This window comes from Benincasa hispida, chromosome 9, assembly GCF_027475165.1.
Source record: "Benincasa hispida cultivar pf3 chromosome 9, pf3_genome.v1.1, whole genome shotgun sequence".
NCBI lineage: Eukaryota > Viridiplantae > Streptophyta > Magnoliopsida > Cucurbitales > Cucurbitaceae > Benincasa > Benincasa hispida.
The window spans coordinates 32321223-32348599 of record NC_143486.1 but is presented as its reverse complement, the minus strand read 5'-3'; the positions used below and the strand labels follow the sequence as shown (position 1 = coordinate 32348599).

The window sequence follows — 27377 nt, the reverse complement described above, 5'->3', positions numbered from 1 at the left end:
TTATCTTCCTTGCCATCCGCCTTGGTCCCCACTAAGATCGAGTTTGTGGAAGCTAAATGCATATGCGACTTGGTCGAAGGAGCAATATGGCTTGGATGTATTGTTTGGGACCATGAAGTTGAAGCGTCTTTGGGAGGCTATAAGGGCATCAATATGTTGAAAGTTGAAGCAGTCTTGGAGGGTTTGTTGGCAATTCAACATGTAGGTTGGGACCAACCGAGATGGAGTCAAAAGCGCGGGAGCAGATTAACTTGTGTTGAAAGGAGACTTTATTTATTGAGATTGGGCACCCTCATTGAAGATATTATTTTTGTTGGAAACTGTATTATTTTATCTTCTTTTCAAATCCGTAGAGAGAAGAACAATTATTAACAACTTTGGCATCCTCTCAAGTGTTCTCCCCTTGATGAGGATGTTGGGGATTAGTTAGTTGTAGTGCATATCTTATTTGTTGCCTCAAAAAATAATAATAATAATATGAGGAACCATTCAAGAAAGAAGCTTTCCTATTGTCGATAAAACCAGATGATGCAAAAAGTGAAAGTATATCTATAGTTCCAAATTATAAACTAATTTTAACCAAAATGAACTTGCTCTTTTTAGTATAACTCAAAAGCAAAGGCCTATATTACACCAAGACTTGGTTTTGTTTTTGAGCATTTGAGATGTAATTAAATAGAAATGTGGATGAAACATTTAGGCTGAGCAGTATCAAAAAAAAGCAATATACTTGAGTAGAAAATTGATCGTGACTAAAAGGATGTCGAGCTCTTTCGACCCAAATCAAATAAAGTTCCGTTCCTTAATTTTGTAGTTAGGGAACCTTCATGTTTCTCAAATAGAATGTCGACGATCCCGAGGTAACCGAGGAGGGAGTTTGCTGATTGGAGTTGCTTGCAATAAAAAGTCAACTTGCATGAAAAATAAATGAGAGCAAGAGAGAGATTTGTGAAATTAATAATAGAAATATCTAGCTCAGGTTTAATTTGATTTTTCCCCAATTAGTTAATCAATCGTTCAACTTTAGATCAAACTTCTTTGCTTAAGCTTAGTCAAATTGATTAGAATCCTTATCAACTATCCTAATTAGCAAATAAACCAATATGTGCCGAAGAATCCATTCTAAATAATTGAACTAATTGCATTAAGCTAGGGGATTACATTAGAATGAACGTACAATTGCCTAATTAACTCATTCAATACGATTTTACATCAAGACAATTAAAGCAATACTCATTGGTGGTCGACTTCACAATAAAAAAAATTTTAAAGACTTCACAATAAATAAGTTAATCTAACAATAAATAAGTTCTTTGCTTCCCTATGATCTATTACCTTAATCAAGGATAAATCTAAAGCATGGAATTACATATTCAAACATTGGTTTTCAATCAATAATCAAGAGAATGCAATTCATAATCAATTAATTCAGAGTAAAACCCATAAGCAATAGTGGAACAATTTACAATGAAGAACAAGTCTCACAATTAATATAAAAGGGAAACTAGCCAAAATTTTATATATTCTTTCTCATCTCTTCCATTGGGACTTGTCAAGTCCCAAATGACAGATAGAGTAGAATTTTGGCTGGTTTGCCGGAGGGTGCCCTAAATGATGAGAACCTAATTTATAAAAAAATGGGCAAACACTCCACAATGCTAGGGTATAGTGCCACGATGCTGGAGAGCAGACGACCCCCCTTTGTCAACCGCAGGGATGCACTCAACGTAGCGCAACGGGGTTTTGCACACACATGCCATGCGTCAATCTACGTAGCGCCGCAAAGGCACACTATGGAACCATACGCTACCTTCAATTCTCAAATTATGTGCTCTCAAGAAAAGGCATCCGGCGTAGCGTCATTACACTCCTCCAAGGACATTTTAATCATTTTAGTTTTTCTTTCCCCATTGATGCATTTGAACTCCATTTTGGTCCGTTTTAGCACCATCGATGTGTTATTCTACCTCTTAGATGTTCGATAACTATAAAATAACTAAATAAACACATTAAACTAAGAGACGACTCCGGATTAAGTAGAGGAAAATAGCATATTTTTAGTGTTGTCAAAAATACATCAAGAGAGTAGATCTCATTTGAATGAAAAAATTTAAAATGTGCAACAAGTGATAATGCTAATTTTACATTGTAATATAGTGTAACTTTCAAATATGGTGTTACGAAATAAATATATATATAATAAAAAAAAATACTTATACAAAAGTAACCCCTCTACATAGAAAAACTATTTGATGAAGCCACCACGATGTGGATAGAAAATTTAAACCGTTAGATGTGTAAAAGAAAAGTACATCTAATTTATATCTAGTGGTTATTTGAGGGCATACACATCTTTTATTCCTACAGTTATTATGAAGCAATAATATTGTGACTTCATTGAATAATTTGTTTTCAATTTGAGTATACAAATAAATAACTATTGATGAGAGGTCATCCCAAACAAGAAAATCTAAGGAAAAAAAAAGTAAACAATCCATTTAGTCATCTATGATATTATAAGATGGATTGCATGGAGGAAACCTTGCAGACTGATCTCCACTCTCATTAATTAGAGAACAATCTTCCATAAAATCCATCTTGTAAACTACTCTCTAACAATTCAGTTTTGATATCGAGATTTCAATTTTACAGATATATTTATGGATATGTCAATAAAAGATCATTATCGATGGATATGTCTGTAAATCACTAAATATATAAAATTTATTTAGATTAATAATTATGTTTTTTTTACTCTCAAACTAACTTATAGATATTGTTATTAGTATTCCTATTCCACGAATATTTATAAAAGATGTTGAGATAACCATGGATAGTTAATATCGATGATTTACGATATATCGACATGTGATATTTTCATCCTCGCATACAGATAATGGGGCGACTTAAAAGGCACTTACAAGGGGCAACTACCCGGCCATAGTCTCTCTTTTTAAGTGCCCCACCAACTTCTCTTCAAAAGCAGATCATTTATGCTTGAAAAAACTAGCTGAACCATGGTACTTCTTTCATTACTTTTTGAGAATTGGTCAAAATTTTCAATCTTTCTTTTCTCTTGATTTGTGTATTGAATGTTACAGATCCAAATCAGATAAATATATCTACTTTTATGAACCCTACATCAATTATCAACACTAACACTACTTTGAACTATCTATGTATACAAAAAGATGAACAAGCTGACTCTAAAGAAGACTAACCTTTTTCTGTTAAGGATTTGAATTTTGTGTTCCAATGAGATTTCTCTCCCACTCAAATACTCGTGAAATCTCAATGTCTTGAGGTAACAAAACTTGAAGATCGGGGGGCTTTTTACTAAGAATGTTTGAGATCACTAGTTGAAGAGTTTGACAAGCGTGAACTTCATCCATCTTCTGCAAATCTGTCAATTCCAATGAATAATCTTTCCATGGTTGGTAGAACGTCCTGAAATCAAAGAGATTCGCGTATAACATAGCTAGCACCATCAAGAGAACATAAAATATCAGACAAACTATATTTTCATTTCTACAGCAAGCAACTTCTTAGATCCCACTTGATATACAACATTCTACAAATGTAGTAGATTAAAAAAATGGATGCAGATTAACCGTCTTCCAGGATTTTTAGCTGGCAAATTCTTATTTGAAGCTGCAATCTTTTAAACTATCATACTTGGTTGGCATAGTAAGTTTCTCAGCTAGATGTATCGAAGCTGCTTATATCCAAAATGCACCATAGAACAGAAGTAGTTTTGATCTAAATAGAAATAAGAAGCTGAAAAGTAAATCTAAAGGGAAAAAATTAAAAATAAATTTTAAAACTGAATCTTCGTTATTTTACCACTATAGAATTATAAGTTAAAGGGTGGAACTGTCGCTATCTTGGTTCAAATATTGGAAAAAGGTTGGGAGGACTGGAATAGATCGTTGTTTTTTTTTTCCAAAACTTGTTATACATAGCAGAACAGGAGTTATTTTTCTGTCTTTATTTATTTTTTTCCTTTTCATTTTTCGCCCCAATAATCCTTGGCTCCTTGTGGCTAGCATATTTTTGTATTGCAGAATATATCTAAGATAAATTCCAGTTACATCAATAAGACAGAAGATGATTAAACTGGGTCTTCGAAAAACATATATAAAATTAAGGACCCATTTCATAGCTATTTGGTTTTTTATTTTTGAGAATTGTGCTTATTTTCTCCCAACTTCTTTAGAATTGAAACATTTAAATTCATTAGATATTCCAAAAACAAAAGCAAGTTTTCAAGACTACTTAGTTTAGTTTTTGAAGGTTCACTTGGATTTTGAAAACATCTCTAAAGAGTAGATAGATAACAAGACAAGAACCCCTTATAAGTGGAAGTAGTGTTTATAAGCTAAATTTTCAAAAGCCAAAAAATAAAAACTAATGCTCATTTGAAAACAAATTTGGTAGTTGGTTTTTGAAAATTAACCTTATAAACAATAGTTTAACATATGGTTTTTTTTTTGTTTTGTTATCCACTTTCTACTAAAGTTTTTAAAAATCAAGCCAAGTTTTGGGAAAAATAAACACAAAACAAAAGAAATAAAAGTAGTTTCTCAAAAGGATTGTTTTCGAATATAGTAAAATGAACAAAAATATTTACAAATATAGCAAAATAATAGACACTAATAGACGGTGACATTTTGCTATACTTAAAAATATTTTCAGCAGTTTTACCATGTAAAACAATTTTTCTATTCAAAACTTATATATGTTTTTGAAATTTGACTAAGAACTCAAAGAGACAAGTGACAATCATAGTAAGAAAATTAAGAAAATACAATCATAAATTTCAAAAGCAAACAACAGAAAGTTTAAAACAAAATTGTTATCGAACGAATCCTAAATATTTTATCAAATGGGTCTATATCTTTGGCATCTCTTGTTGGGATAAGCTGGAACGATGTAAAATTAAAAGGGTTGGATGTGTATCTTTACCAAAAAAAAATAAAAAATAAAAGGGTTGGATAGAATATGGATACCATCTCCATGCAGGATTTACTTCTTCAGGACAACGTATCTTTGACAAGCGTTGTGCCAAATCAGCTCCATGACTATGAAAGAGACCTGATTCATTATAAAAACTAGGTTATCAGACTAAATGTGAGACAATAAAGTAATGCAACAATGCAATAGAAGATTGCTAAAAGATGCCGAAGTTCTTGATCATTGGGATGCAAGCACCTTATCATGGTCTATTTACTCTAGAAGATTGCTAAAAGATGCCGAAGTTCTTGATTTCAAGATTTTGTTTTTACTATCGAATGTGCAAGTAAATTTTCAATCCAACCGTCGCTTATGGAGCATGGATTCTTCAGGGAAGTTCTCTGTTAAATCTCTTTATAAACACTTTGTTGCCTCCGTTGCTATGGAAAAGTTAGTTTATAATGACTTGTGGAATTCAAAATTCCCTAGAAGAGTTAACGTTCTTATTTTGGTAAATAATCTTTGGGTCATTAAATTGTTCCTCCACTCTACAAAAGAAACGTCCATCTTGCTTTCTGTCTCCTTCCATGTGTTTTCTTTGCAAGGCTAGTTGGAGCTTATCGGGAGCTCCAATCTACAAAAGAAATATCTATCTTGCTTTAAGAGGACCTTCAACACTCATTCTTCGTTTGTGTCTTCTCAAGAGCTTGTTGGGAGCTTATTCTTCGTTTATGTAATCTTAAGGGCAAAAGAAGCAAAGAAATGGACTTCTGATTGATATAATTGGTTCAATCTTGAAATTTTATACGAATTTCCATCTTTGAGAAGGCTTCAGGTCTAAAGATTAGCCTTTATGAAATCTGAACTTGAAAGAATCAATTACAAGATCTTGTGTTTCAAATGCAAGCTTCTTCCAAAAGCGGGGGCAGCAAAGGAAAACCTGATATTTAAATACTTTGGATGCCTCTTGCAGGCAATCCACACTACATTACCTTCCGACAACCAGTGCAGGAAGTCTTGAAAAACTTGACAAACTGAAGCACCCATGAAGCATCCACGAGGCAAGTTAACTTTCTTTCTACCAGTATTAGTCAATATCATTACCTTCTTGCTTTTTTGGTGCATCATCCCAAAGAAAATTGACTTTGCTAGGAAAGCTAATAAGAGGTTTTCTAGGCGCAACCACAAGGAAAAAACATGGGTTTCTTTTGTACAGATAAAATTTTCACAGGGCGCAAATGAAATCTGACCCACTTTGCAAAAACATTAGTTTTATAACATTTTGTTTGTGTCATCATGAAATAAAATTATGAAATCGACCTTGTGTATGAGTTTTGATATTTGGCTCTCGCTCTCACTCTCGCTAGCCGTTACTCATACTTTTAAAAATTTTATTTCCTCCTGTGATTCATTAATCTAATTTTTTTTCCCCTTCTCGTTTTTATTCTTTTTTTTTCATTACTTGCTAATCAGTATGTTTAAAAGAAGGGCAATGTCAAAAAATGTCAAAAAGAAAAAAGAGGAAAAGAAAATGCAACAAGGAACAGGAGCAAGTCATAAGAGTGGGTAACGAGAGCAATAGTCGAGTATCAGTACATATACACAACTGATCAATTCCATAATTTCACTTCGCAATGATGTAAGCAAAAGTTATAAAACTTGGTTTTAAAAAGGTAGGTCAGATTTCATTTACATCTTTGTCAAATGGGCCACCGGTACAAATTTCTCAAGAAAAATTAACATCATATCTCCCGACATATGGTTTCCTCACCAAATAGAGAGAGGTAGGCTGGGTTTGGAGAACCTAAGAGAGCTAAATGAAACTAGAGAATGACCAAGGAGCTTTTCTTTTAAAGAAAATCATTTCATATGTATGGATGGAACTTCGAAGAAGTTTAAACCTTTTTTTTTTTTCTTCCTAAAAAGAAAAAAAAAATGTGGCATGCCTGTGGAGTCTGTATCCAGATGCTTGAATGAAGCTGAACGCTGATGCTCAAGACAACAAAGTGAAGGGTTCAAATATTTTTATTAGAAAAGGTCCTTCAAAGAGAGTGCAGAACTTTCAGACTCTAGTCTATCCTAGGCTCTACCGAGCTACAAACTGTTGGATCAAGATTTAAGGAAAATATCTTCCATTTATTGATTGGTCCAGCTGTATCAAAGTCCAAAGTTTTGTGGGTTACTGCAGTAAAAGCCTTATTAACTGAGTTGTGGTTTGAGTGCTGGCTGAGGGTTTTTCATAACAAGTCTCTTCCTTAAATCGATCAATTTGGTTCGGCTCACCTAAAGGCCTCCTCATGGTGTTCTCTTTCTAAAGGCTTTGTAGGATACTCTATTCACGATATTTGTCTTAATTGGAATGCTTTTATGTTTTAATTTACTCTTTTTAATATTCTAGTACTACTTAATTTTCTAGTTTCCCATTCTAGGTTCTAGTAATTTGAAACATTAACCTCTTTTCATTATATTAATAAAAAGTGTTTGTTGTTTCCCCTCAAAAAAGCAACCTCCTCCACATGGCCTCTAGCCAAAAAAACAAACCCCATCCCTTGTCTTATTATTAGAACAGACCACACCCATAGATAGAAATATAAGGGCCAAAGGCTTAACAAAAAAGGACAGGGTATGCATCGAATTCCTTTTGAGTTTTATATATATATATATATATATATATATATATATATAGAATCAACAACTTTTATTGAGAAAAAATGAAAGAATATAAATGCAATAGAATATAAAAAAAATAAGCCCACCAAATATCCCTTTTAAAGGAAGGGATTCTAACTAAGTAAAATGTTATCGAACTTCTTTTGAGTTGGGCTTGATGCTATCCTCTCAACATTGCATTGTTGTAGTGTAGATATGAGTTTCAAACGTATGGAAAAGGAATTCACCCCAGATGATAATATAATAACTATAAAATTTTTAAAATTGAAGTCATTCAAGTATACCTGCAGAAATGAGAACATCAAGGAGGAGGAGACAAAGGGCAGACATCGCCATAGGGAGCACCATGAAACTACTCTGAAGATGTTGAAGATAGAAAATATTTGCAGCTAAGAGCTCCTCACAACCAAATTCTTGTAGACTATTGTCATCACGTGTATTTTTGACATGTTCTAATAAAGAGTAGAGCGTTTCATCACTCGATCTTTCTGAAGTTCGAAGGTTCCAGCTATCAAGTTTCGAGGAAACCTTTCCAAGAATTGCAGATGCAGATAACCAACGTAAAAGTTTTGATGTCAAGGATTCGTCAAAATGCTCTTCATCAGATTCACTCATTAAACTCAAATGAGATTCTTTGGCTATTATTCTAGAATCAAACTCTAAAGCGGTGGAAACTGCCCATGACAGAAAATCTGAGCACCTCTTTCGATCCTGCAAGAAATCAAAGAACCATATATGAACTTTTTGTACTCTGGAGATTTCATTCACACACACACATAACCCATCCACCCCCCGCCCCCCGGGGAAAAAAAAAACTACTATAAGGACCAACCTCCCACTTCACAAGGCTAACATCACTGTTTGTAGACATCACAATCTAATTACAGTAACTCAAAACCTAACCCGGTAACTACTTGGCAAACTAACAACTACCAAAACCAAATAAAAATGTAATCTGAAAAACTTCAATAGGATTAAAAATTTATTCCAGTCCCAATCCATTCCCCTCCCTCTTGACTCGATAACTACTTGGCAAACTAACTACCAAAACCAAATAACAATGTAATCTGGAAAACTACAATAGAATTAAAATTTTATCTTCCAATCTCAATCCATTCCTTTCCTCTTGACTCGATAACTACTTGGCATACTAACAAAATCTGAAAAACTACAATGAAAATTTATCTTCCAATCTCAATCCATTCTCTCCCTCTTGACTCGGTAACTATTTGGTAAACTAACAACTACCAAAACCAAATAACAATTTAATCTGAAAAACTTCAATAGAATTAAAAATTTATCTTCCATTCTCAATCCATTCCCTCCCTCTTCTCCTACTCAAGTTTCAAAGAACAAAATATTTGGATGCACTATGAAGGTGATAAGCTTGAGAAGTTTTGAGAGCTTTCCTTCTCACAATTTTTCTCAGAACAGTCAATATACAATTCAGTAAAAAGATACCCACTCACTCACAATGAGTGCTCTAAAAGCTCCTCACTACTCATGACCTAAACTAACCAACAATATTCTTTGGGCCCCACATTAATTCTCATGTACCTACACCTCCCTTCCCCCGCTTACATAAACCTCCATAACTGGGGGACTATCAGAAGGATCATGACGCACAACACTATATATTAATTAAAGATACAATAGACTCATTGTTGAAGTAAAGTCAAAGTACAACCTCCTCACTAAGCTTCAACTTACTTCACCAAGCAAAACTAATAGAAGTTCAAGAGTGGAGGAAATAGTGAAATACAGTAAAACATTTTTCAAAATGCAAGCAGAAAAAGCAATGTCTAGATTTTTTCTTTTTTTTTTTTTGAGAGAGAGAGATACCATGCGTAGAAGTGATATTTGTGGCATGTTCATGAGTATCATTTTGAGTCTGCAAGCTGAATTCGAACCCTGTGTTGTACAATCTAGTTTGTAAACAGCCTGATAAATGTGAAACAGGCCCTCAATGGAAAACGTATAATGGGGCTGGTAAATTTTTCGTTTTTGTGATATTCTGAGCACGGATGTTATTATCTCCAAAATTTGATTAACCAGTGCCCCTTCTATTAGCAGCAATTCCTCACCACCAAGCAGGATTTTGAAAATATTAGATGAAAATTCCATTAGCTGCTCGAGGGCATCTTTTTGTAACCAGTCACGGATGTTTCTGAATGAAATGACATTATTGACAACCTGAATCCATAAACATTGATGAGAAAAAGAAGTATTGATTTAAATTTATTTATTTGATCGAGGGCAAAGATGGTATTCAATTGATTGCAACCTACCTCTTTCAGTTTGAATGGAGAGCATGAATTCAGTTTCAGGTATAAAATCCATAATTACAGACAAGTGCACACCCCATACAGTTAAAGTATTGAAAAAACTTAAGCAAGAGTGTAGTGAAGCTATTAACCATAAATGAAAAATAATCGCTACCTCCAATACCAAGATCAGCTGCTTTAAAAAAATGGATTTCTGATCTTCAGTAAAACTCGTACTAGAGGCTGAAATGATAGAGCATAACCATGAAAATAGGCCGTTTTCCACCAAATAAAATGCCATCCTTTGCAACTTAACAGACTTCTTCATTACCTAGAATGTAAGTAAGGCAGAAGACATAAAAATTTCTTTCATGAAAGCCGAAAAGTAAAAGAAAACTGAAAAGCAGATATAGGGAAGAAAAAAAAAAACTAGAAAATACTATGTGAAACTGACTACAATGACAGTATATCCTCCCTCCCCCCCCCCCCCCCCCCAAATTCCATCTTGAGAGGGAGAGAGAGAAATTCTAACCTTTGGGTTGTTCATGAAAGGATGTTAATATAAGTTGAATAAGTTCTTTCAAATAAAGTCTATGCCAAAATAATAAAAAGTCAAATAGCATTTATCCAAAGAATAGATCTGCATGCAACCAAAGGATCTTTTGCTTGTTCTCAAAAAGATGTTAATATAAGTTGTTCTAGACTTGTCTGGGCAACGAATTATATACCAAAATAGTAAAGAGCCTAGGTAAAAGAGCTCTAATATATGAATCCCATACAAACATGTGATCCACTGTTTCATCCTCTCTTACACTGTTTGACTAGCTGAGGCAATAGACTGTGGCGGGGTGTCCTTTCTGGATCTTATCAGGAGTGTCATCCGAATGCATAGTGAAAGAGCATCGATAGGAAAACTTAACCTTTTCACAGTAAGCCCTCTTCAGTTGCCATGCAAACATTTTTTTAATGAGAAACAGGCTAAACGATTTCATTAATAGAATAAAATCACAAAATGTTAAGGAATGTAAAGTAGATTACAGAAGACAATTCCATTGAGATATAAGAGAAGTAAGGCTGTAATCACAAAGGAACGAGGTAAATTTACATTACACCAGTAGAAAGGAATATAAGTTAGGTGATCACAAGAAGAGAATTCCATAGCTTTGTCTTCGAAGAAGATTCACTGGTTTTGTTCAAGCCAAATATGCCAAAAGAAGGCTTTAACAAAGAATGTCCATATGACCTCATTTTCCTTCCTGAATGGGTGACCAAGAGAAGCGACTATAGAAGGATAAGAGGATCATTGGGGAAGACCATGTGACAATAGAAGGCCCCCAAAATCTTTTACCAAAAAGCACGAACATTTTCACAAGTTACGAAGAGGTGTATAATAGCCTCGTTGTTCTTGTGGCATAAGGCACACCAGCTAGGTCCAGTTTTACTTCTAACCAGCTCTTTGAAAGTTCTAGGAGGGTATAGGCTCAGGGTGGAGGCATTTGCAAGTCCCTACACCTTCCAAATTATCAAGTCATGTACAAGACTCAGAAGAAACATCTCTTTTTTCCATCAACCAAAATCCATTCTCCACCTCAATGTCACTTAGCTTGTTCTTGGCTTAAGTCCCAAGTACCAAAGTTCCTTAGTTCATATCAAATATCCTTCTGTGTCTAAAATTTATTATTGTCGATGTTGCAAGCCATGGGAAAGTCACATTAAACAGTGGGGATTGTACAATTATTTTATTATTCTCGTTTCCCCTTCGGGGTTCTTGAATTCTTTAGTATTAATCTCTTTTCATTTTATTATCTGCATAATTTGATTTACAAACCCCGTATTTGCTCCTCTTACCACTCTACCACAAAGCCTTGATTTGAAGGAGGAATCTGGCCTCCAATGCACTATTTCTAATCTTTATGATACCTACACAGTCACCTACTTAGGAAGAGGGAGAATACATTTTCCAAATCAGAAGGTGGAAATCATGATCCATTTTTGCAATCCAATACGAAACTCCACAAAACTTTTTCCATCTCATTTGCCACTATAAATGGATCTCAGAAAAATCACAATCTTTGTTTTGCTGCTTTTAATTGTTTCCTTCATTAACTGTTTTCTTTTTTAATTATTCCTTTATTCAGTATTTATAAATAATCATTAATTACTTTTTAAGGATAACTTGTTTCATATGTATTATATTCTTAAATCAACATATACAAGTAAATAAAAAATACAAGATCAAAAGAAACCCTTCTAAATAGCTTTTGAATTTAAAAATGATAGAAAACAGTTTCCAAAGATCAATCTATATATAAAAAATAAATAGATAATAAAAATTAAAAAAGAAAAATAATCAGAGAAACAACCAAGGAACTCCTTTGTTTTTCTCTATTTCAAATGTTGTGAAGATTACTTATCCTGGGGGGATGCAATTGGATAAATATTTAACTGAAACAACAAACTCCTAATCATAAAGATGCAAAGAGAGTAACATCACCGACCATAACTTCAATTGGATTTGGGACAAAACGACAAAAATCTATTGATTCAAGTTGATTATCTGGCACCCCCGGTAATGAAAAATACACAGAACACCACATAACAAGCAAGAGAAGAGTGTCAAAATAAGAACATGAAATGATGCCATGAACTTCATTTACCTGAAGGATAAGCTCCTTAGACTCATTATCTGAAAGAGAGGAAACATAAAAACTCTGCAGATCCTCGTGAATTGAGTTCTTGATATATAACCGGGCATCATCATCAACATTAATCCCCACATAGACTAGGCGCAACATCCATAACCTTTCAGATTTGAAGTTTACGGAACTGCTCCAGAGAAAATTCTTAAACAAAGGAATGGACTGCAATTGCCAATAGGATAAAGAAATTTGGGTTTAGACGTGAATTATAAAGTCTAATGTATGCCAGAAATTTGGGATTTGCAAAGAAAAACTAACTGCAACAGTGAAAATTTTGAAATAATGAGCTTAACCGAAGAACTGTTTTTATCCTCACGTTCATTCCATCATTCACATATATATTCTCACTTAATTCTTATTTTAAAAGACATATAAGTGCTGTGTCAAAAAATGCAAGACATACATCAATCACAAAAATATTACCTTCCTATTCATCCTGGCAGATCGCACCAAAAATTTACTTATTGCTGCATAATGATGATGGGATGGTTCCAACAAAATAAAGGATGCCTCTGCAGCGAAAAGAGCAATGATGGAAGGAATTCTCTGCCACGGCTCTTCAATGCCGTTTTGCACATATGTTAAGAGGAGCCGAAGTCTCGTGGTACCCTTTCTCCTTTTACAATTCTGCAAAGAAAAGGTTTTGGCATGGCTGTAAAAAGTTGTAGGAAAAACTCAAAAATTTTGAAGGGGAAAAAGAAAGTGAAATCCAGTGGTGCAATAATCTTTTCTGACTTGGGTTGGGTAGACTTCGACATCATTCTTTCCACCTTCCTTTTAATTAAGGAAAGTTTGTTCTTTGGCCAAAAAAAATACACACATATTAACAACCAACTATAAACCTAACAAGTGTATCTAGCGTCTCAATATCCCATTCCATATCAGCCATGGCACAAACTGATTAAATTTACATCTCACCCTTTGAGCCATGTGAAGCACATAATCACAAGCTGTCGCACATACGGTATTCCATTAACCAAAAATACTGTACAACCAAATTCCAAAGTGAGCACTTTTCTAAAGCAAGGAAACAATTACAAGAGCCATAGAAATACAAAGCAGCATACACCTTCTTATTCCAGCTAAATTCAACTCTATTTTAATGCACCTAAATGTGGTTTTGTTGCTTTCCCATATTACCTCACTTTTTTATCCAAGTCCTAATAGGCATTCCATTATTGAATTCTATTAAAAGTGAAAAACACATGTTTTAGAAGCAATGCACTGTAACAGATTTCACGCATCAAGACAGGAGTGTCACCAAACACTAAACCTTCTTTACAGCATTCTTTACAGGCATGGCTACCACGCTAAATCAACCAGAAACCATATTTAAGAACATTAGGATTACCTCCACCGCGTCCTTTAACGCCCCAAGCGTTCCATAGCCTAATTTTCTTAATCTGTCATTAGCTGAAGACAAACTAACAAATGCAATTGCAAGCAAACCCAAGGTAGTAAATTCCAAAGCTTCGATGTATCCCATTGACAGAGCATGAATTGAAAACCGCAAGACATAAATTGGATCATATTGTTCAGGTTCGGAACCATGATAATGTCCCTGCATCAGTGCATTAGAGTATTAATTTGGAACAGAAAAGTATGAACAAATTGTAAAAAGAAGCCTACTGATTTGTATCAATACATGATATTAAAGTTATTGTTTACCTTAAAGAGATCATCTAGATCCATTAATCGATACTTCTTCAAGTGTGATTCTTCGTCCAATTCAGTCCTATCATAAGGAAACCATAGCACTGTGGACACACATATTCTGGGATCAACAGGAAGATTTTCTCTAAATTGATTTCTATGACGTTCTTTGATAGCTTCAGCATCATTGCTGATATTTGAGGAAGGTTCCTGCTCTAGAAGTCGTTCTTTAGAAACTCCCAATACAGCATTTCCCCATAAAAAATCCATTTGAACTAGATTTTGTGCATCTGTTCCAACTATAGTTTCAATGTCATTTAATGTCATCAAGATAGTAGAGTCAGTTTCACTGATAGTGGCACCATAAGAAGACAGAAGCAGTGAATGCAGTTCTCTGAAATCTATGGCATCATCTTTTTGGTAACCACCATGACGTACCTTCATCAGAACAAGTATGTGAACCAACTTAACAATTACCAAACGTTTCAAGTCTGTCCGAGTGGCTTTAGAATCTTGCTTGAAATTTGTTTCCCATTGACTACTTGATGGTATAACAAGTGATCTTAGTATGCTGGACATTGGCCTCAAAAACGTTTCAATGGAATGCGATGGTTTTGGAGCTGAATGGATAGTGGAAGCAAACTGGGAGTGCGCAAGCAGCAGCTGCAAATATACATCTTCTGCAAACTTGCCATCAGACAACAAATTTAGAATGCTGTAAAGAATGTTTAATGTTGTTGGATCCTCGAACCTATACAAGAGGGAAAATCTCATCAATTGCTCTAGAAAGGGGATGGATAGTAATTTGACAAGTGCACCATGCATTTCTGTGCTTAGTTCAAGAATATTGTTCAGTAAGAAAAGCTCCAAGTATCTGAATAATCTTGAGTTCTCCATTTCTTTTTCATAAATATCAGAGATAAAAGCAAATCTTTTCACAATCCACTGCCAGATGCCCACCAAAATATTCAAGTACTGCAACCTTGAGGATTCTTCTTTATTTGACCTTCTTGCTGAAGAATGTTCTGTTGCCACGTCTTCTCTTGGCAAAGATTGAACGCTGCAGCCTTCTGGAAATAACAACATCCTACAAAATGATATCTTTGCAACAACCTTGCTGAGAAAATTGAATACCTGACTTGGTGAATAAGAGTCAAGTTCATCAACCTCAAATCCTAAAACTTCGTCAGTTGAATAAGAAGCTGGAAAAATGTAACTAAATACTTTCAATCGCATCTTCACTGTCACAAGATCTCCATTAAGTGCAAAGCAGTGCCTTAGCATACTCACTGCTTTTCCAAGAAGACTGTTATTAACAAGATCAAGAAATTCTTGAGTAGATGATGGAACTAAATCACCAAATTCTTCGTCGAAAATACTTTTAGCCACAAAGATCTTCCATTTACGAAAAAGAATTCTTGAATATACTGAAGATATGATGTTGAAACTATACCAGCATTTCTTTCCAAACTTCACAACAACTGAATTCAAGTATGTCAAAGAAGTGGGCAGGAGCATCAAAAATTTGTCTTCCATCTCAATGTCCATGTGACAAGAATGCTTGTTCATAACATCCACAATGAAGTGCCCAAAGATGGACAAATGCAAGGAGCTAACCTCAGTAAGAATAAACAACAATTTAGCTTTTTCCTTATTGGTCCTATCAATGCAATAAGAAATCAACTCACTAGGCATGTTCATTATAAATCTGAACGTTGCTAAATGTATTTGATCAAAATATTCACACAGCATGGGTTTCTTAGCACAAATAGCCTTAACCACTTCAAGCAAGCATGTGTCTGCAAACTCTGACTTGTAACGTATGGCAAATATATTTGTCTTAGTGTAAATTTCATCAATGATGTTACATACATCCTTCTCATCCATTTTACTGAGTATATTGTACGGTAATCTTCTAGATAATGGTAACTGCAAATAGCCTGTGACATCTTTAAAAGCAATGACAGCAATGCCAAATCCAAATGATAGACCATGAATCTGGGTCGTCTCAGATTTCTGTACCACCAAGCCATTGATATTTACTCTCTTGAATATCCAAATCACTAATTCAAGAAGATCAAAAGGAGATATAAAATGATTTAATGCATGTAAAGCAAAAAACAGGGGGAGAAGTGGTATTGGGTCCATTGTCTCAATAAAGATATCAAATCGGTCCCTGAACTCAGAAAATAGCCTTTGTATGAGAACATTAAAAGTCTCCACTACCTTTCTGAATGTTGAATCTTGATCATCGCATGAGGTTATAAGATACTCACAAAAAGTGGTCAATAAGTTGACAATGTGATGATCTAATGTATTAACATTCTTCCGACACAACTGAACCAAAGATTCCAAATTTAAATCAATAGCATCATTCATTAAGTCCCCGGGACAGTTTAGGGGGCAGGACAAGGATGATATTACAGCAGGATGAGAGAATATAGTTTCTGCTACATCTTGAACCTCTAGCCTTAACAGAGGGCTCTTGTAATCTCCACCAGTCCCAGAATGGGTTTTTGAAGCTAGCAACTTCGCTAAGATGTTCTGAAGAAGTACAATGCAAATTTGGGAAAGCTGCTCAAGTTCAACTAAAGGCTTACATCTATAAGAGATCCGTATCTGATACATCCAAAATAGGACAAGCCGTAAATACGATAATAGAAGGTGATCAAATGTCAACTCACTTAGTTTTAGCAAAAGGTAATCTTGTATTTTTGGAAGTACAAGAGAACTGGAACCACGAGCGCACATAATTGCAGGAAATAATACATGAAATGGCGCTCTCTTCAATAAGGTGGAAAACCCAGGGGAGGATGCTTCAATTTTATCAAACTCCATGTAACAAATTTTTTCTTCATCATTCATTAAATGACAATGATCAGGAAAAACATCTACGCTATGCATGGTAGACATTCTGCGGGAGAAGAGTAATAGATTTTTCAATGGTCTCCACTCACAGTTTGAACTTCCAGATTTCACATCCAAAGGACCATGGTAGTCAAATATCTTAGCCAAGATAGATTCGATCACTGAAGCCAGTAATAGAGCATCAACCTATGATAAATAAATACATAAAAACTTGATGTCAGATATTTAAACAACCTCACTACTAGAAACCCTCATAACAAATCATGTGCACCTGAGTCTGCAAGAGATACTTTAGCGTATTGCTCACATAACTAGATATAGCAGCCTTCTCAAGCCGAGTGAAGCTTACAGAATCAGAGCTGAGCAACCTTAGACACTTCTGCAGAACACATATGATGATTGGGCTGAAATTAGGTGAGACATCTGCAAAAAGAACAATGAAATGACAGATGGAAAGTGTATGCTTCATTTATTTGGTGCACAATGGATAAAAAATATATACGATAGTATGTATATTTATCTGGAATTAAAAACTAAAACTGAGAAACAGAATTAGCAGAACAAATTGCGTTCCAAATATTTTTGGTTAAATGATCATTTCAAATTGTAAGAAAAACTGGAAAAAAAAAATTGGTAACATTAATATTATCTTATAATGTCAAATGTCTCGAAAATTGGTTTGTCAAGGTAATCTAGTGACTACGTGATTAAGTAAAACAAAGCAGCTTAGATAAAGGTGTCAGGTGAGTATAATCATTCTGAAGTTATTTTACTCGAGTTATATTTTTCTTTATAAGTAACAAATGAAAAGTTATTAAAATGCTTGACCAACTCGGGAGAGATTTACAAACCCTGTCAAAATGGAAAGTGGTCTTAGAGATTCAAAAGGACTTGCCTCACGATGCAAATGTTTCATGAATAAATAAATATTATGGTTACAATGAAGTGAAGAATCATGGTACAGAAATCACAATTGAATTTACAGTTCAAGAAACAAGAATAATCACACCATAAGATTCACAACAAGGAAAAAAATAAAAGCATGGACCAAAAGATTTCCTTCTGAATCCAATATAAAAATCTGAACTCTGACTAAATTAAACAGGTATATTATGTCTACAAAAACTCTACTCACGTCAATGGATAGGATGGTACCACCCATCAGGGGCCAAAGTTTGCGTAAATGACTTACAAATTACCTTTGGCATTTTTTAACTGGTTGGTGTAACTCTTCATAATACCCCAATATTTGAATAAGTTATTTCCCACCGTGGAAATGGCATCACATAAGAATGAAATTACTGAATAAGTTAAATCATCTAAACTCTCTATCCCAAGTTCCATAAAAGATGTTCCTCGATCATAGTTCGATAAATATAAGAACCATGATCCAACTTCATGAACATTTTGGTCAAGTGCACCAGTACTTAGAATAGAAGCTTGGGCCAGATAATATGCCTTATTCTTTATGTCGCTGTCCATTGAATGTATGGACAAGGTAATAAACGGCTGCAAATGCTTGTACATCCCTGGTGGGGTTCTAAAGTACGTAGAACTCATTGATGATGATGGAATATATTCAATCAGCAATGATAACAAAGAATGTTGCAGAATAGTGGGCAATAATAAAGGATTTCCAAGACGACTGATGAAAAATTCAAATGATCCCTCCAAAGTATGTGGCAATCTTCGCTACAAAAAGAAATAAGTTTCAAATAAAAAATCATGAGAGATAATAAGCTCAAGCAGTGCCAAACAAGAGTTTCAATAATGAGTAATTGCATTGCATATTATACATAACTAGTATATCAATTATCCCCGAAATGGTAGCATTATCCTTTTTAAATGTCTGATTTCCGAATATAAAACATTGCATAGCATGCATATTCATATCAATGGCCATCAGCTCAATGATGACATTGCATATATAAATGGTATATCTACTATCAACTATACCCAAAAAGGAAGCATGATCCTCTTTATAAATTTCTGGAGTTGATAACTATAGTTGACCATCTACACAGTCAGCTTTGATTCAAAACATAAAGATTGCCGTCATCATACATGATCCAAGTTCAAGAATTAAACTAAATAACTAAGAAATTAAAAAAAAAAAAAAAATTGGATAAGAAACGATTTCATTGATTGAATGAAATATCCAAAGGTATATGAGGACCCCAAAAAAAAAAAAAGAACCTTCATAGGGTGTGCAAAAGGTGTTTCCAATTTGCAACGTGGAAAGAAAAACTATGATTGTGTATAGCCTGTAAATCTTTGCACCGAAAAAAAAAAACATTGTGAATGATAGTATCAATAATGTCCTTTGTTGTCTTGGCCTTGTCCTGGAAGATTCTAGCATTTCTTTCATCCCAGATCTTCCACAAAACAGCAAAAATGATGCTTAACCAAAGATGCTCTTTGACAGCTTTGAAATGAGTCCAGCTGATTAGTAGGCGAAGCCAGCTTTGTATGTCATTTGGAAAAGCCACAGACCAATTGAAGGCAGAAAAGACTTTCATCCATATCCCTCTAGAAAAGGGGCAGTCAAATAAAACATGTTGAATAGTTTCGTTGTTTGTTCGACAAAGGCAGCACCAAGAGGGAGATAGGTTGATCCATGGGCAACGTTTCTGTAACCTATCCATAGTGTTTAAACATGAATTTTTTATTTCCCAAAGGAGGAATTTAACTCTCTTCGGCCAAGGACAGCTCCACAATTTTCTGCAAAGGATGGCCGAAGATGAGTGTGAGTTGCACATGAGGGAAGAGTATAAAGACTTTGTAATGAAACCAATCTGGCTGAGTTTCCATGCCCAGTGGCCCTTTCTATTAGTAAGGTTCAAACTTGGAAGGAGATGGGTAAGAGCAGCCCATTCCTCTATCTCATCCTCTTTGAGATTTCTTCTAGAGTTTAGGGACCAAGAACAGTCTGTAGCATTCCAAGCCTCCTTAATAGAAGCATTTTTGGAGTTAGATAGTCGAAAGAGTTTGGGAAAAGTTTGTTTAAAGGTGGAATCAGCAAGCCAAATGTCTGTCCAAAAAGCTGTAGAGGAGTCATCTCCAATAATACAATGGATATTCCCATAGATAATGATGTATCAGTTATAAGAATGTTTAGTTAGTTAGTTAATTTTTAGGTGCTGTAACTAATAGACCTTAACCAACTACCTTTTAATTATAGGTAGTCTTTGTAAAACAGTTTGTTTTTAACCCATGCCTATAAATAATAGGTTGGTTCAGTATTTTAAACATAATAAAATCATTTGAGAGTTTTTCTATCCTTTGGTTTTACACCAGATAAGATCCTTTTGATGTAGAATGTATTTCCAAGGGTTTTTAGTTGAGATGCGTTTGTAATCGGCTGTCATGAGATCAAAGTAATGTGACCCGTATTTGGCTTTGATCAATAATCTCCATAGGGCTTTTTTCTCCAAATGAAAATGCCAAATCCACTTGGCAAGGAGGGCTTTGTTTTGTTGATGTTTGTGATCCCCAAGTTCATCCAGGTTTCTTCAATTTATCCCATTTTAACATATGAGATAGGTTGTTGCTCCTATGACCTGACCACAGGAAGTTTCTAAAACCTTTGTCAATTTTATTGATAATTTTTCTAGGGGCACGATAGAGGGATAAGTAGTAGATAGGTAGATTGGATAAAGTTGCTTTCCAAAGGGTTAGTCTACCTCCTTTTGAGAGAAAATTGTGTTGCCAAGATTGTAGTCTTTAGTCAATTTTGTCCAAAATCAGCTGCCAAAAGGTTATTGTAGTTGATTTTCCATATAGAGGCAGACCTAAGTATGTGGTAGGCCATTTCCCCATCTTACATTCAAATCTTGTTGCAATAGATTCCACCCATTCTTCTTCACAATTGATATCCAGAAATTCATATTTATGCCTATTGATTTTAAGGCCAGAAGCTCAGATTTGTGCCTATTGATGTTAAGGCCAGAAGCACTTTCAAAAAGGGTGATCAAATTGAAGAGATTTTCAACCTTCCTCTCATTGTTGATCAAGAAAAGTAGTGTGTCATCGGCAAAAAGGAGGTGATTGATGTTGAGAGGTGAACTTGGAATAGAGTATCCGCTAATGAAACCTTTTGCATCTGCAAAGTAAGGATTCTGCTTAATGATGAAAAGGAAGGGTGATAATGGATCACCTTGTCTAAGGCCCCTAGTTGCTTTAATTTCCCTCTAGGTTTGCCATTTATAATGATAGAGAAATTTGTGGAGGATATGCAACCTTTGATCCATTGTCTCTATCTTGTGCCAAAGCCCTTTACAATTAACATGTCATCAAGGAAATCCCAATCCACTTTGTCGAAAGCTTTCTCAATGTCGAGCTTGATGGCCACCCCTTTAATTTTCTTTGCATGCCAATCTTCGATGTACCTTAATGCTACCATTATATTCCTTATTACCATTATATTCAAAATTAATTCCAAAAATTTTAGGATAGTCATTTAATTACAAAGCCAATGCCAAAGAAGTACTTTAATGCTACCATTATATTACTTATTTCCTAATTTCACATAAAGTTTTTAAAAAAAAAAACAAAAAAATAGTATCATGTCATAATATTCTCTTAAATTAGACTTACGTGATAGATTGTTAGACCATCCAATAGCTTCGAAAGGAAGTACATCTCTGCATCCTTCACTTCAACCAGAGTAGACAATGGATCCAGATCCCATAGTTCGGCTACAGAAATCATGAGCTCCCTTTCCTTTCCAGATGTCTCTCCAATACAATTATCCACCATTTCTTCATCGATATTTGGGTCTGACACAACTCCAATAACAACGATATCAGTATCATGATCTGGTGAAGTTGTTTTTAATTTTTTAACACCATTGGAGCTACGTTCCAGACCAGCACTCCTTTTCAAATTAACTCCTTGAACTCTAGATTGGCTAGCCAATGAAGAAAGCAGAGTAAGTAGCACTTGTGGATCAGGGAGCAAAGTTTGAACATCATTCTGCAATTCCTGTTTGAGAGACGACCAATACAACATCTTTTTCGTATTGATGGATGATGCTTTGTTTAAAACACCAAACAAAGAATCAACCAACTTCAATGCTTCAAGTAAAAGTCGCAGAGTTCCATGGTTTACAAGAATATTCGAGTGAAGCAAACCTTTGTTGATTATTGATCGATTAAATGGCCGAGAAGAGAGGCACCTCACAATGCTTTTTAAATAAGTATTGTCGAATGAAGTAGTATCATCTGATTGAGAAACAATAGATTCGATAGACAAGCCACTGTTCACAGAAGAAACCAACTTAACTATCAAAGAAACCACAGAAAACCTGCAATTGCAAAAGTCACCATTATATATACTAGATATAGTATGGAGTAAACACTACAAACAAGATCATAAGTCACATAGTTGCAAAAATAAATCTGACCAGGTAGGTGATAAAAAGTCTTCAAGGTTGTAAGGAAATTCCTCCAAGTATCTTGAACAGAAACCTGGCTGCCCCCTAATAATTGCCAAAAGCAAGTCTCTATGGTAAACAACTCCAGTTGCTCTTAACTTCTTCATGAGGTCAATTAGACGCTTTGGATTACCTTTTAAAGGATTTGGGCCTCTTTTCAGATTTGGCATCAACCCATTACAAGGGTCAGTACAAACCAAAGTTAAAACCTGGTACGCCATCTCTGCAGCAAGACCACCATCCTCTCTTCCACATATGGTGGCCAATTGTTCCAAAGTAACACTTCCAAAGAGCACACTTCGAAGACCTGGAGGTACCAGTGACTCATCAACAAGGACCTTGTCCCTCAATGTTGATAAAACATAAGTAATAGTTTCTTCATCATCATTTGCAAGACCACGAAGCACACCAGAATACATTTCTCTTTGCTGCAAGATCCATCTCAACAATTCAGGCTTCCCCACCTCCAAAAATGACATAGCAAACCCAATAAACAACTTTCTTGACGAATGCTTTGATCCTTTCTGATTTGGCTTTTGTCTAAATTCTGTCAACTTGGAAAATGCACGAAGTTTAAAATCAAAGTTCTTTGCAACTTGAGAAGCCAAACGTGAACCACGTCGAACAATTGTAGACATCAACAATAGAGCTGCATTTTGGCGTTTTACCTCTTGGGAGCCTAATTCACTATTTATGTCTCCCAAGCATTCTTCAACAAGTGATCGGGCCAAAATGTCAAGAACACGACTAGCTGATAATCTCTCCAAGTCATTAAGACGGTAAATTCCATCAGGGTGACTCAAAATGACAGAAATTAATGAAAATATATATGGCATTCCAGCCTTCCCCTGTTGAAGCTTCCAAGCATCTAAAAGTTCTGAACACTTGGGGGAAGTTTTTGCATATAAAGTGAGCAGCTTACATCCATTCTCCCCTTTTAATAACTTTATGAACTCTTTTGTAGCATCCGAGCATATCTTAATCTCGAAAGAGTTGATTTTATATAGTAACTCTTTGAGTTTAGCTTCAAGGTTTGCATTTATTGCATCCATAAGATCCAAATTTGAATGAGTGTTCGAGGAGAAAATTGAAAACGACTAATATCTCACACACACCATATTGAAGCACGTATAGAAAGGAGGCTACGGCGGCAGGAGTGGAAGAAAGAAGACGGCGACAACGGCACGAGTGGAAAGAAGGCGGCGGTGGCGGGAGCTCAGAACGGGAGAGAGCCGGCGGCGCCACTGAGCTGCTGAAACGGAGGAGATGAAGGCGTGGAGAGGAGTCGTTGAAGCACGTGAGAGTGAACGAAACATAGTTATTTTTAGGGTTTTCTTTTGTTTTTTTTTTTTCCTAAATTATACAAAACACTATACATTTTGCACTTTATCTCAAAAAAAAACCTTTAAACTTTTACCAAGGAGTGGACTTCAGAAACCTAAAGTTGTGAAGTTTGTGGAGTTGTGCAATTTGTGCTTGAAGTACAGCGTTGTGTAGGCTGGAGTTATAAAGTTTGTATTTGGAATGTAGAGTTGTGTAGTTTAGAGTTATGAAGTGTGTATTTATGGTACAGAGTTGTGAAACTTGGAGTTCTTAAGTATGTTGTTATATGGTTTTATCTATTTTTTCTTTCTCTAATTTCTTTCATACAAATTTGAAAATGTAATAAGCAAGAATTTGTTCCATAAGTTGTAACATTGTCATTTCTTGAATTATTTCTATTGTATCGATTTTATAAATTTACTTAAGTATTCATTTCAATTGAAATTAATATCACAAGTTAGATTTATAACACCCTCTAATACATAGTGGGCCAATAAAAGGTCATTACATTACCAGTTTTAACAAAATATGTTTGTATTACAATTTAGTTTCACAAGGTTGTAATACAAATATATAGTTGTCTAAAAAAGATAATTATGTCAACAAAAAAGCTCGTTAAAAGTATAGAGATAGTAGGGACAAATAAGTACTTGCATCCAAAAAGATTAATAAGATATATGTTGGTCGATTAAAGATCCCAACAAAAACCAAGTATAGCATGTGCATCATTCACTCCTTCCCAACAACTCCATGCAATGGATAACTTTGAACTCCCTCGGGACAAACAAGAAACTGTGAGTATTTTCCTAGCTCCTAAATATTATACCCATGAGCTTCACCATGTCCCGTGTTAACAACTCCGGTAACTGAACAAGAATATCTCCCACTTCTTTTCGTCATCCAGATCAAGGCATAGTTTGTTTCAGGCCATGATGCAATCCTCTCAAGTTAAGTTGTTTGCATGTCTATTGTCGTACGAAAGAACTCCAACATTTCAATGTGGTATGACATTTGTTTCCGCTTCCTACCTGTTGAGGACGTTGCTCTTAGAGTATGTGCACTAGTCGGTGTGTTGGCCATTTCTTCTTCATATGCATTGTTCATGCTATTGACTTTGGGGAACTGGGAATTCTTGTGATTCTTGATAACTTGTAGAAATAGAAGTTATTTATAGTGCTTTATTTAGATATTGCGGCCAAAAGAAAGGAAAGTTGCGTCAATTATATAGAAATTAGCTAAGAAATGCAAAGATTATAAATTATCGTCAATACAACCACTAACACCATTGCGATGGTAGAAAAGGATGTTTCCATTCTGTTTTGCAGGAAATCAAGTCACCGCATGCGTTCATGGCTCAAGATAATCTGAACAACGCATCTACGTCGCGTTGCGCCAATCATTCAGAAATGAATAGACGATCAACGCAATGACGGGGCATGCGACAATCGATCAACGCAACTTCAACCACATGCGGTACAAAAACAACACCGCATGCAGGCAAACGATCGAAGATGCAAAAGAGCAACGCAATTGCGAAGGATCCTAACACGTGTACAGCTGACCGTTGTGCATTTCTGACGGGATTGATCGCGTAACAGAAGGAATATTCATTCCACCATTTCCGAAATTGCCATAACAATAAAGTGGGGTCCACAAGTCAGAGAGTCAAAGTTGAGTCTATAAATAGCCTCTGAAATTCTATGAGAAGATACTTGATACGGGCATATTTTGATATTTGTATATTGAGAGAAAGACTGGTCTGAGTGCCGATCGGAGAAGATCCGAGAAGATCTAAGAGACAAGGCCGAGAGGTGAGTCTCAGGGCAAATCCTTTCCCCACCGTGAAGCTTTGTACCAAGGTCACTCCTACCGGACGAGCAGGCCTAAGAAGAAAGTTCTTCCTTCCATTCACTCCATTCGCCGGCAAGCAAATCCACCGTCCAGATCTATGTCAAGACGTTGGCACTTTTCTATATTTGTTTCTATCTCTTATCATCAATTGTATTCATTTTCTTAATCTCTATCATTCACACCATGTATCAGACGCTAAATATTAGTATTGAATGTCATGATCATTTTCATCTCCATCTTTCTGTCTATTTCCATTCCTCCATTAATCGCTTTCTCCATGATGTTTTCTTAATCTCTTGGTAATTAGAATGAATTAAACAAGTAAATTAATCAGTGCTAAAGAAATAAACATGTTTAGCTAAAGCATGCTAGACGGCATCTTTACCTGTGAGAGCAGAAGTGAAGATGTCATTCTGCCTGTTGAGAGAAGGTTAGAAGAATGCATAAACTAAAGCAAGAAGTACTTCCAGAGATAGAAGCAACCTTGCGTTCATTACGTTCATCCCTGTTTCACCACAGAGATATGGGAACACGGTCGATCACCGAGAGGTGTACACCAAGGGGAAGCGGAACCATAGTTATATCTTTAACGCAATTAATAAACTTGTGATGTTTATATCAATTACCTTTTCTATCTCTGTTTCATACATAAAGACTTGTCACCGCATAACATGAACCTTTGTATAATCTTCGCAGTCGGTATCAATCTCAGTATCATGTATCAGTATCCTGTATCTTGTATCATATTAGCTTAGGTTTACTTTTATCGCATTTTATTTTATTACCGCAATCTTACTTTACTGCATATTTTACTTTACCGCAATTTTAAATACTTGTACACATACACTCCTTTTATTAATTGGAAAACCCCCGGTCGCATATATCACGAACGTAACGCATTAACTACGCAATCCCTGTGTTCGACCTCGGATCACTCCGAGAAACTTGAAGTGAAATCATACTTGGTTTCAATGCAAGGAAACTTGTGACAACGCATAGCATACTACAAGCATTTCATTAATAACGCATACATCTAGAAGTAGTACCACCTATCATCGCATAAAGTCTGAATAAGTATAACACATCATCCACATTCCATTTCCATTCCAAGTCAATAAGTTCATGGCAATATAAGCTTGCATGATTCACATTCATCATTATCCATATTTGTCCACATGCTTATTTAGAAATCATCAAATTTATCGTTACAATTCTCCCCTCATGTCCACATCATTCAGGCCCAAATTATCACAAGCATTGGATGTTGCGTCTCCTGTCATCTGTACGTCTGCCGTAATTGCTCTATCTTTTCCAAATACGAGTGTCATGTCTTAAAAATGAGGGAATGGCTTGTTCAATAGTGCCTTCGCAGTAGGATGACTTTGCGCAATTAAACATATTAAATTAGTATCAACTTCAATGTTAATGTTTGTTGCATTGGAATTTGTAACCTTACCTTCACCCAGTCATCAAATACTTCTTTTTCCGCCTCAACATATTTAAATTTGTTGTTCCATTTGAACCCACTACAACCTGGTCCAAACATTTATGAGATTGTGTTGCGTTGTACCTTTTTTTAAGGTTTGTTTACCCTGCATTCAATTGTACTTGTTGATTGGATGGTACAACATGATAGCTTATCTCTCAACATTCTAAGTACCC

General features: G+C 35.3%; 1 protein-coding gene across 4 annotated transcripts; it reads right to left on the bottom strand.

Annotated features, from left to right (window-relative positions):
* Positions 1–1384: 1384 nt before the first annotated feature.
* Positions 1385–23892, bottom strand: EMB2788 (ribosome 60S biogenesis amino-terminal protein). Of its 4 annotated transcripts, none has more exons than XM_039041532.2 (14): positions 22512–23879; positions 21704–22412; positions 18307–18799; positions 17379–17530; positions 14255–17293; positions 13938–14147; positions 13010–13213; positions 12545–12748; positions 10063–10218; positions 9466–9816; positions 7908–8334; positions 5010–5094; positions 3222–3447; positions 1385–1996 (listed from the first exon to the last, which is right to left on the bottom strand). In XM_039041532.2, the coding sequence occupies exons 1-13, from the start codon at positions 23591–23593 to the stop codon at positions 3231–3233; spliced, it is 7329 nt and encodes a 2442-aa protein (XP_038897460.1). In that variant the 5' UTR covers positions 23594–23879; the 3' UTR covers positions 1385–1996; positions 3222–3230. The 4 variants fall into 4 exon arrangements, with proteins under 4 accessions (XP_038897460.1, XP_038897461.1, XP_038897459.1 ...); XM_039041533.2 differs by having other exon boundaries at positions 1385–1985; XM_039041531.2 differs by lacking the exon at positions 1385–1996 and having other exon boundaries at positions 3008–3447.
* Between the last annotated feature and the right edge of the window lie 3485 nt (positions 23893–27377).

Bases quoted from the DNA above. Each gene is read 5' to 3' on its own strand.
- EMB2788 (XM_039041532.2), bottom strand. From the start codon at position 23,593: ATGGATGCAATAAATGCAAACCTTGAAGCTAAACTCAAAGAGTTACTA. The intron at 10,219-12,544 runs GTAAATGAAGTT...CTTACATTCTAG, and splicing joins CTAAGGAGCTTATCCTTCAG to GTAATGAAGAAGTCTGTTAA. The intron at 5,095-7,907 runs GTATACTTGAAT...ATAATGAATCAG, and splicing joins TGATGTTCTCATTTCTGCAG to GTCTCTTTCATAGTCATGGA.